An 11,440-nucleotide genomic window follows, 5' to 3' on the forward strand; every position below is an offset into this window, starting at 1 on the left:
TTAATAAGTGGCAGTGTATATATCTTATGTTTTTTGGGAGACAATTTTGTGAATGCTTATATTTTTCTTTAATTTTTAACTTGATACTTATACTTTTTTCTCCTTTAATTAAATTCTGTAACCTTCTCTTGTTGGCTAACGATGCTGACAAAACAAAATTATAAGACTATCAGTACTAATAAAACAAAATTAAATGATTTAATAAAAAAAAGAGAAAATGGTGTAAGTAACCAACTAAAAGTTGAGGGGAAATAGCGCACCAAAAAAAAGTTGAGAAAAAATATAGATAGTTGTGAAATGGTTTTCCCTATATTTCTTAAAGAATGAGTAATTTAGTTTTGTTAAACGTGTATAGTATTTTTATTAGTATATACAGAAACCGACTATATAGAATTCCAAAAGCGGCTGCCCCTGATCATGACTAAACTCAAAACTTCTAAAACTCCTCGCCATCCTTGCTTGAACTAAGCTGTCAAATTACGTGCCTAAATTAATGAACACCGCGAGAGGAATTATTAAAAAGTATCTCTCAACCTACGAGGCAGAGGGTGGCCAACGTTACGTTGTTCGATTTGGATAAACATCGGTGGATGTTAGTAGTAGCACATATCATGAGGATTTACATGTTGGAATGTGGGCAAGATCATATCATATATAGACATTCTCATGAATATTTCTGGGGACCTGAGACCGAACTTCATCATCAAATGTGTTGTACAGCTACACACCTTTCGGTTTTCTGCAACTCCAATAAAATTACTATCGTGATGTGTGTGTGTGTGTGTGGAAGGACGTAGTCCAGTAATAATTTTAATTAGTTTGGTCACGAATTTCGTCGTCTTCATTCTATTAGTTCAATAATGGTAATTCGATTCTAGAGCTAGACCAACATACCTTCGCAAATATTGAAAGCTATATTTTATCTCTTCACATTTCAAGTTATACATGCTTACAATAATTCATGGGTTATATGTACTTCACCACCAACTTCCCTCCAATAACCCCTAAAATATGTATCTATCTCAGTTCAAGCCTCATGATATTCGTATACATTAGACACCATATATCAACACACACACACACACACACACACACACACACACACACCAGCATAAATTATACATGTTCTTTCTAAAATGTAAACGGGATATAGGTACGTAACACACACACACAAAGTTGACCCAGTACACTTTATTATATAATAATTCTTAATTATATGCAAAGTTACCTGATATAATTATTATGAAATGTCTTCTATCTTCTTAATATCTTCCTCGCATGACATTTTTTATTTTTATTTCCTTGAAGTTATCATTTTTTTAAACAAATTATTATTTTAATTAATTAACTGGCACATAATTTCACATCTGTAAATGCTATACATTTAAAAACAGGGGCTAATATTATCATCACAGTTTGATCCAATTTTAATTTCGATCCTTATATTAAGGACTTAGTTTAGGAACTAAAATCAAAACTTATTAAAAATATAAGAACCATCCATAAATTAAACTCGTATAAAAAATTATGAGATCAAAACTAATATGAATCAAAAGAAAAACATTTCATTTGGAAATTAAAAAAAAAAAAAGGCAATCATGTTTCATAATTTATAACATGGGGTACTACTATTGGGAAGAAAATGCTGCAAAAGTAGGCTTGAGCTTGACCCATCAATGTCAACTTGAAAACTTGTGAAGATCGATTTTGGCCTCAGGAAGTATAATATCACAATTGACCTAACTCTGCAAAACATCTGGTAGTTTGCTTTAAAGCATGGTACTGTAAGAATCCATATTTAGTAAGAAATTGCGTTTGGATATGTGCATACAAGTTTGGGGATTGCTTGTAACACAAGGTTCATATTTTTTTTTTTTGCAGCATTAATAAACTAGTACTCCTCCGATCTTTAATATAAAACCCAATTGTTGAATTGGTTTTGGTCTTAAAATATAAGACTAATTTATCATATTTATCAATTTTCTCTAAATTACCCCTATGAATACTCTCTCAACCATAATCAAATAGAAGAGAAAGATGAGGTATTAATAAAGATGATTATGATATTTTAGGAAAAATATGTCACATTTCTTATAAGTAACTAACTTACCTAACTTTTTAAATCTATTTAAATTAATTAAATGAGTATTATATTAAAAATTGGAGGAGTATATATATTGCACAATGTATGCGTGGCTGAGTGGGATAATTTTTACAGCGTCAAATCGATCATATGATTTTGAAAGCTAGTTCGTCATACTAACTTTTAAGTATATAGGCACTTTTCATGAAAACCAACAAAATTTACCAACCTTTTTGAAATGTGCTGGCGTCATCATGTGCCTAAATTGGCAGCAAAATGATTTTGACAGCTTTAAAATAAAACCTTGGTAAAGGTCGATCTGCTCACATCTAGTCTCTTAAATTATTTTGTAATATATTCAGTATTTTGATATATTTTTTAAAAGTATCTAATGCTTTGAAATATTTTTTTTTCCTGTTGTTAGATGTATGAAAAAATATCTTAGAGTATTAAATACACTTTAAAAAATATTTTAAAGTACTAAATGTATAAAAAATATTTTTAGATGTTAAATATATTTAAAAATATTTTAAAATGCTGAATATATCACAAAATATTTTAAAGTGCTAAATATGCTATATGCATCTTAATCCAAAAACTTTGATGAATAAAAATAAGTGGATTATTTTAAAAGACGAATGGATTTTTTATTTGAATAATTAGTTAGAATTCAACAATTTTTTAGACGAATCTAATTACTGAGAAAGTTGTTGGATCGATAAGCTAATCACAGAGTGACCCGATTTGAGGCTACGAGACTGAACCATGGCCTTTTTAATTTGACCAGTAATTTGCAGGACTGGGTTAATTATATTTGTTTTTTAATTTCCATTAATATAATAGAGTGTTGGTTAATTTAATTGACTACGCAGAGAGATTTATATGTGAATGTATCAAGCTTAACGAAAATCATAGCTTATGTTGTTTTGTATAATATTCATATCTGCCGCATGCAACCCACAGGATTATCATTTGATTTGGGTAACTAATCCCCTCATATTTAATTATCGTTTTCAAATGTTGTCACATGCTTCCTCTCATATCCCCACTACTTATATACCACTATATTTTATTTTTTTTCTATATGTTGCTATTTTTTTCTCTCTCTATATAAACATTATAAACATATTTTAAGAGTTATTAATTACTAGAAATTAAGTAATGAGTTGTTAACGCAGATCACCCGTTAAAAGTCAGTAAAATGTCTCAAAAATACGAAGTAGGGATGCAACATGGAATCATGAATAAACACCTAATGAGTATTTTTTTGGCTAAAGTATACTTCTAGCCTTTTAACTTTACGTAATGTTTTATTTTGGTTTCTTAACTTTAAAAAATAAACTTTTAGTCTTCTAATCCTAAAATTATTAACAAAAAATGATGATATTAAGCTCTTAGCTGATAAAATATTACTAAATGCTAGCATATTAAATTTAATATTCAAAACAACTATAATTATTATAAAAAATCATCATTTAAGACTAAGAATTTTGGGGTTAAAAGACTAAAAGTATAATTTTTAAAGTTAAGAGACCAAACTCAAATCTTACTTTAAGATCAAATATATATTTAGCCGTGTTTTTTTCCCCCTTACTTAATCTCTAATTTCAAAAAAACTTGCTTCTCATTTGTATATTACATCGACTCAATTTGAATTAATATAGTCCCGTGTTCTCATATGTAAATTCCGGAGATCGAAAGGCCTAATAAAAATATTATACACCATTTTTACTAAAAGAAAAAAGAAAACTATTCTACACCAAACACTGTTTAGAAAATTTATTATTATTAAAAATATAATATAATTCTAATAAAAAGATACGAAATATGAAAGCAACTGTCACAAGGTTGTTTTCTCTCTATATATACCCCTGCCATCTTCACAAGCTCTTCAAATCATTACACTTGACAGCCGATTTCATTTCCATTGCTGCACAACAAAATGCATAACATTTGCCTCAACATGCCTCCGATGGCTGAAAGCTTCGACCCGGAGGTGCTCTTCACGCGCCGCTGCATATGGGTGAACGGAGCCGTCATAGTGGGAGCGGGGCCGTCGGGTCTGGCTGTGGCGTCTGGCCTGAAAGAGCAAGGCATCCCCTTCGTCATCCTGGAAAGAGCTAACTGTATCGCATCGCTATGGCAGAACCGTACCTACGATCGCCTCAAGCTTCACCTTCCCAAACAGTTCTGTCAGCTTCCTAATTTTCCTTTTCCCGATAACTTCCCCGAATACCCTTCCAAATTTCAGTTCATCACGTACCTTGAATCCTACGCTAAGCACTTCGGAATCAATCCCCAGTTCAACGAAACTGTTCAATCCGCTAAGTACGATGATACGTTTGGGTTTTGGAGGGTGAAGACCACTCGAAAGGAGGGCAGCGAGGTGGAATATATTTGCAGGTGGCTTGTGGCTGCTACAGGGGAGAATGCAGAGAAAGTCGTTCCTGAGTTTGAAGGCTTGGATGATTTTGGAGGAAGAGTCATGCATGCTTGTGATTATAAATCTGGAGAAAGTCATACTGGTCAGAATGTTTTGGTTGTTGGGTGTGGAAATTCTGGCATGGAAGTCTCTCTTGATCTCTGCAACCACCATGCCAACCCCTCAATGGTGGTTCGAAGCTCGGTGAGTTCTGAATTTTTCATACATAAATGAACTTTCTCAGACAATACAAACTGGGTTTTTCTAGTGATTTTGCATGAAGCTTGACTTTTGAAGTTGTTTTGATGGATGATCAGGTGCACGTGTTGCCCAGAGAAGTGTTCGGAAAATCGACCTTTGAACTTGCAGTGACGTTGATGAAGAAGCTGCCTCTGTGGATGGTGGACAAGATACTGCTGATTCTGGCTGGCCTGATTCTGGGGAACGTGGAGAAGTATGGACTGAAGAGGCCAGAAATGGGGCCTCTGGAGCTGAAGAACAGTGCGGGGAAGACGCCTGTGTTGGACATCGGAGCACTGAAGAAGATTAGATCTGGGAGATTAAGGTGGTTCCCGGAATCAGAAGATTCTGGAGAGGCAAAGTCGAACTGGTTGATGGCCAAATTCTCCAGATTGATTCTGTTGTTCTTGCTACTGGCTACCGCAGTAATGTACCCTCCTGGCTAAAGGTGAGAACTTCATCGCTCTTACTCATTGGATTCTTGATGACACATGTAGAACTGGCATTGGCTTTAACTCTGCACCATCTCTTTCAAACTATTCAGGGAAAACTACATCTAAATACCCAGATTTCAAAAGTATTTGGATTGAAAGATCAAATTATTATTATTTAGTTCTGATGTAGTAATTACGTATCGCGTGATGAAAATATACAGGAGAACGAGTTTTTCTCAGAGGACGGGACACCAAGGAATCCATTCCCAAATGGATGGAAAGGGAAGTGCGGATTGTATGCGGTGGGCTTCACAAGAAGAGGGCTGTCGGGCGCATCGTTGGATGCAGTAAGTGTGTCCCACGACATCGCTAAATGCTGGAAAGAGGATTCTAAGCAACGCAAGAAATCAGTGGCTGCTCGTCACAGAAGATGCATCTCCCACTTCTGATATATATGATCACTCTCACTTGTACTCTCGCCTTTGTTATTCCCTCCCAAATGTGAATTAGCAAATAATAATAATACGTAGAGAGCTCTCCCACACATGTTAGCTAATTGTTAGTTAATTTAATTCATTGCCTAGCTCCCACAAAATGAAAGCAGCCCTCTCCTTCATTAAACAACCTCGTAATGATTTGTTTCAAGGAAGATGAGGCTTGTTCATGCATTCCCTTGTTGCTTTTCCCTTTCATTTCTTTCTCCCTCAGTTGTAACCTATACATATATCGTTTGACTCTCTCAAAAGAATGTTGTATCACACTTTATTTTAAAAGCTTTAATAATTAAGTCAGCTCTTTTCCTATCTCTCTCTCTATCTGATTAATGTCTCTGATGCGAAGTATTACTATAATATAATGTAATTAAAATTTATAAAAATATTCATATGAAACTATAAAAAGATAACATTTAAATAAAAAATGTATCAACTCATAAACACAAGGAATATTCACATATAAACCATGCATAATAATAAAACACAAGTACAGGAGACATTCATGTATGAACTATATACATAATTCAATAAAATAGAGTTATTCAAATATAAATTTGACAATTCCTTATTATAAGAGCTTATTTGACTTTCAATTTGGCTCTAGATATAAGATCATAATCTATTTTTTTTCTTCATATTTATTCATTTTTTTAAAGTAGTCCTCATAGTAGTTGTACATGTTAAATATTTCATCAAATAGTAATTATAGCTAATATACATAATTAGCAAGCGTATTATAGAAAAGACAACACATATTTATAACAAATAACTAATTTAACTAATTTATTTAATCTTCTCAAATTAGTCAATTAGGTCTTATATCAAGGATGGGGTGATACTATTTTTTGTTCATCTAATTCAAAGTGATGTTGTTTCAAACTCAAGGGAACAAAGAATTATGAAATTAAACCAAACTCAATCGCAAGTTAACATAATGTCACTCTTATTGGTGAGTTCTTTGTTTTTGAGAGAATGCCTTAATCGCAACAGTGCTTAATTTGCCAACTTAAAAACTAATGCTTGTTTGATTTCTCTTTTCATCGATCCAATACTATTCCTTTTATTTACTAATCAAATGAAAACGGGTGAGAAATAAGCAATGGCTATTGTAAGTACGAGAAATGAATTGTGAATCAAACCTAAAGCTCTTTTTTTTTGGGTGGGGGGGGTCTCGGGGGCCAAAAGTCAAACTACACATAAGCAGAAGAATTTGAGTTAAATAAGATTTGTTGTTTAGTCAACGCTAGGAGAGAATCTCATCGGTGTGATGCGCGTCATGGGCTTTTGCTGGCCATCGAAGCCCATTTAGCATTGACCAGTCAAATTTGCTACTAATTAACAACGGTTCTTTAAATATACGCATTAATTAATAATAAATAACTTTTCATACCAATAAACTGTTAGTTGAGATGGTAAGTGATCTTACCCTTACAGAAAAAAAACATGAATTCAAAATTCAGGATTTACTCAAAAAAAAGAAAAAAAGTTCAGAAAGCAAGCTTATTAAGATGACTTTAATTTTAATGTTTCTGGTCCAACAAAGATTAGCCTCAACTTAAAGTTGCTTGAGACTATTTGAGTTATAAAAACAAAAACAAAAAACTTTTCATGCATTGAATGCTAGAGATTTGCACTATGTGATGCCACAAAATGGAATTCAAATTAGTTATTTTTTCTAAAAAGAAATTGAATGGTGAAGCTGCAAATTGTGAAACAGGGTGCGCCCATGTTACGTCGCGTAGCACGTGAATGGATGCCTACAACACAAGCACGAATCTGAGTCTCTCAAGCTTTGACGTACAACAATAGAACAACCACAAGTGTAATTAGAGAACATGATTTGAATTGAAAATATAAGCCTATCCCCCAACCATAATAATTTTGGACATAATATTATCTCTTCAATAATTATTATAACAAGTGGCTCATTATATTATATTGTATTCTTTAAGAGCTGAATCTTAATATCCTCATCATATATTATGGCTTCCATTTCATCCAATCATGATCATACTTAGTCCTTAATTATATGCATAGCATTACTAGACAGTATTGAAAGTCCCTTCTTGTTTGTTTTTTTTTTTTAAACTTATTTTTCATAATCATCAATATCAGATGCTATACTCATATATATGCGTTTATTTGCAACATATTAATGACGCTGCCAAAAAGATGCTAATTACACTTCCGTGTGTGTGTGTGTGTGTGTGTAAATATATAGGGTCCTTACAGTACGATCAAATTTTGATTTTGATTCCCATAATTTCATAAAGATTTGGTCTGAGTTTATGTATAACGATCAAAACTAAAAGTATAATTAAAGACCTCTCGTTAAATCCAGACTAAATTCTTATTAAATTATAGGAACAAAAACTAAAATTTAATCAAATTGTAAGGACTAAAAATGATATTAATCGCGATTTATATATCCAGCATGTCCATGAAACTCCAGCTGGGAGAAGCCTTCCCTTTCTACTTCGTGCAAGTCATTCATGTCAATGAGAAAACAATTTCTATTAATACAACACACCAAACAAATCCCATATTGACAAAATTTCTATGCACATGACGAAAAACACGTGTATGTTGCATGTTCTCTCACAACTGTTGCTGATATTGATGGAATTATTATTATTATTATTATTATTTTCAAAACTTTTGACAAAAATACTCCAAGCGCTTCCCAAAGCAAATACATGTACTCTGCAACGTTATGGTATTAGGAGTATCTCATTTGACTAAATTCAACCTGAAATTTTCAGTGGAACTTGTGCATCATCGGGACCCCGGAGCCTAAACTTATGAGAAAATTACACACAGGTCTTAAAGAAGAGATTTTATTTATTTAAGATCACACAATGTCAAAATTGCTAGTAGGTCCCAAGAGACCTTAGAATAATTTATTCTAATTGTAAAATGACATAATTGCTCTTAAATTTTCAATTTATATTTTTTCTGTCATTGCGGTTAAATAGAGCACATATTTCACCAAAGATATATACACATAATTTCTTTTGTTTGGGTCGTAGAGAGGGAAAAAGTTGCATGACCTCATTATTGCACGTTTCAATATGTTTAATTTTTTTTCCTCCACCAGATGCGCTCTTATTTCGGCTCTGATTTGTTAGTTGACCGTTGAACCAGGGAATTAAAATCAAGTAAATTCAAAGACTTATTCACAGTAAAGTCTTTCTAAAATTTAAATAAATTTTTCCAAATTTTGAAATTAAGCGAAGACGTGCATGGAATGTGATTCTTCATGTCTAAACCTCATGTTTTTCACTCCAAAAATTTACATATCAATATCAGTGCGTGCGTACATATTTTAATTTATAACTTTTGCTCTAATATTTTTTTTTTGGACGACTTATTTATGAAATATTTGTGTCATGAGTGTCCTATAAATCTAAGCTCTTTGCAAGTCCAAAACGACGACTTTATCTATTTTATTGAGATAAAAATAATTTAAATCTACTGAACAATAAAATAATGCAAATTTTTAAATTTTAAAAAAAGAGATCAAATGAACACGGCATTCTATACATACACACAAAGTTAATCATACAATTATTTGAAATTCAAAAATTAAAAAAAAAAGTTCTCTAAAATATTTACACATGGAAGCACAAGAAGAAAGCAGGCCCATATTAAAATATTCTACCATTTTGAAAAATGTAAGAGGTTAGATTTTGGATAGACCCACTAGATATGCCCACATTAAATAAACCGACATCTTATCAAACCACCCCGAAAGAAATGAATCGCATCTGTGATTCACTGACTTGAATATTCTAACAATGCATTATTAGAAAATCATCAGCAAAATTTGAACCCAGTTTTTTTTAAAAAAATATCTATGCTTAATGCAATTCAATCTTCATCTTTTTCTTTCTCTCTCTCTGTTTTTTTTTGTTGTTGTCCAGAGTATCCTCCCACCTAAACAGTAAGAGACTAATCTTTCGAGGTATACTGTCAGGCACCGTAATGGAAACCCCTCCTAACAGTGTTTGTTCCATACACACCGTTCCAAGAATCGAACCTAGTACATGATATTTAAGGTGTCCAAGTCCCTTTTATTTGGACCAACACTTGTTGGTTCTCTCTCTCTCTCTCTTGAATAAAGGGCATATGGCGTCAAGCCATATTGAAGCTGAAGCTAACTCTTCAGAGCAACATGCTCATTGTATACAAAGAATAGTGTCTACATCATTCGAAACTCTATATTCGGGTTATCGGTATAGTGAGCTAGCCACTTGACATGAGAATTGGCTTTTCCAAAGATACGCCAAATAGTGATAATCGCTGTTGCGAATTGATTGAACAATATAATCTAAAACACATAATCGGAAAAAGAAGAAATAAAAGACAAACCATATGAGTCGTCATGCATGCACTCAGAGATGTTAAAATATATATAACATCTATGGCCCATCTGAAACCAAGTCACCACCACCACCACCCAGATTGAGCCTTCTATCTATCCGGGAAGAAATTAAGGGAGAAAACAGTGGTCGATCTGAGCAAATATAAAACAAAAGAGCAAAGATTTTGTGTTTGAAAATATTGGCAACTCAGATATGGACATTAATGGCAGGCTACAATATGATTTGCACAATTATAGAGTTGTGGATTCACAGAAGAGGCTTCCAAGGTTCTCATAAAATCAGCATGCAGCAGACATCACAGTTATCAAGAGAGCAAAACACATGGGGCAGCCACCTCCCCTTATAAGCCCATTCCTTCTTGTTCTCCCTCATAGTTCATTAACTTCATTTCATCTTCTCCATTTAATTACTACTGTTAAGAGTTACTGTTCTATCCTTTTTAATTCACACAAAAGACAAATGTTAGCAGCAGCACAGAACTTCACTGCATAATTGAGAACTGTAGTTTACATCATCTGTTACGAATCACTCATTTGTGTATCACTGATACGAGTTGTATTCTGAATCTCTGGCATTCTATGTATATTTTATTGTATCACAGGGCTTGCGTCAAATCGTGTCTTTTACTTTGTCTCTTTCATATTTTCAGCTACTTGTGTAATGAGTGGTGTCGAGTAATGTTATTCATATATTTACAGGTTTTGGCGCAGATTTAGCTCTAACGTATATCATCATGAACGTGGTTTTTCCTGCAGCCCATGTTATGCGTGTTATGTCCAAGCAACATGTATCGTGTTTCAGAACAACATATGAATCGGTTGATTTGACGTTTGGTCTAAAAGAAAGCGTCAACAGAATGATAAACTCAACTGCAGTTAAGGATAAAATTGCTGGAGGTTTGAACAAAGTTTGACTTTTCTAATGTACATGGTCCATTCAAGAATATGGTGCAAGTAGTTAACTAGAAGAGAGATTATTAAGCATTCATGACTAGTTTGCCTGTTGAATTGAGAGCTTTTATTTTCACTTAACTATCACATATTTTGAGAATCATCAGCTTGAGTTTGTGTTTGACCATACAAATGTTACTACCTGTTTATGCACTCCCCGTAAAGATGACGCAGGAAGAGATGCTAGCTCATTTTGTTCACGCAATTGACTTCCAATTTGTGATTACGCGGGAAAACATGAGGGTTTTTCTAAAAAGTATTCAGCTGGATATCTTATGTATGCAAGTCGTAAATTGAGATGTACAGACACAAATTGTTCGCCTTTAGAAATTTGTGTTTTTGATTAATTGACTAAATTTTTTTTTTTAAGTGAATGGGTTTGACGGAAATCTCAAGAAGATTCACATTCCAAAAACTTGTTCATGAGGTTAG

The 11,440-nt window shown here is 33.2% G+C and overlaps 1 protein-coding gene across 1 annotated transcript; it reads left to right on the forward strand.

Moving 5' to 3' along the window:
* The first annotated feature begins 4,055 nt into the window (after positions 1 to 4,055).
* Positions 4,056 to 5,628, forward strand: LOC114730503 (probable indole-3-pyruvate monooxygenase YUCCA3). Its single transcript, XM_028917586.1, is given in 4 exon segments — positions 4,056 to 4,709; positions 4,823 to 5,060; positions 5,063 to 5,193; positions 5,401 to 5,628. Coding segments are annotated over 4 exon segments (1,251 nt in total).
* Positions 5,629 to 11,440: the final 5,812 nt, after the last annotated feature.

The sequence above is a fragment of the Neltuma alba genome, unplaced genomic scaffold, assembly GCF_004799145.2.
Source record: "Neltuma alba isolate B1F8T4 unplaced genomic scaffold, ASM479914v2 tig00012743_pilon, whole genome shotgun sequence".
NCBI classification, from domain to species: domain Eukaryota; kingdom Viridiplantae; phylum Streptophyta; class Magnoliopsida; order Fabales; family Fabaceae; genus Neltuma; species Neltuma alba.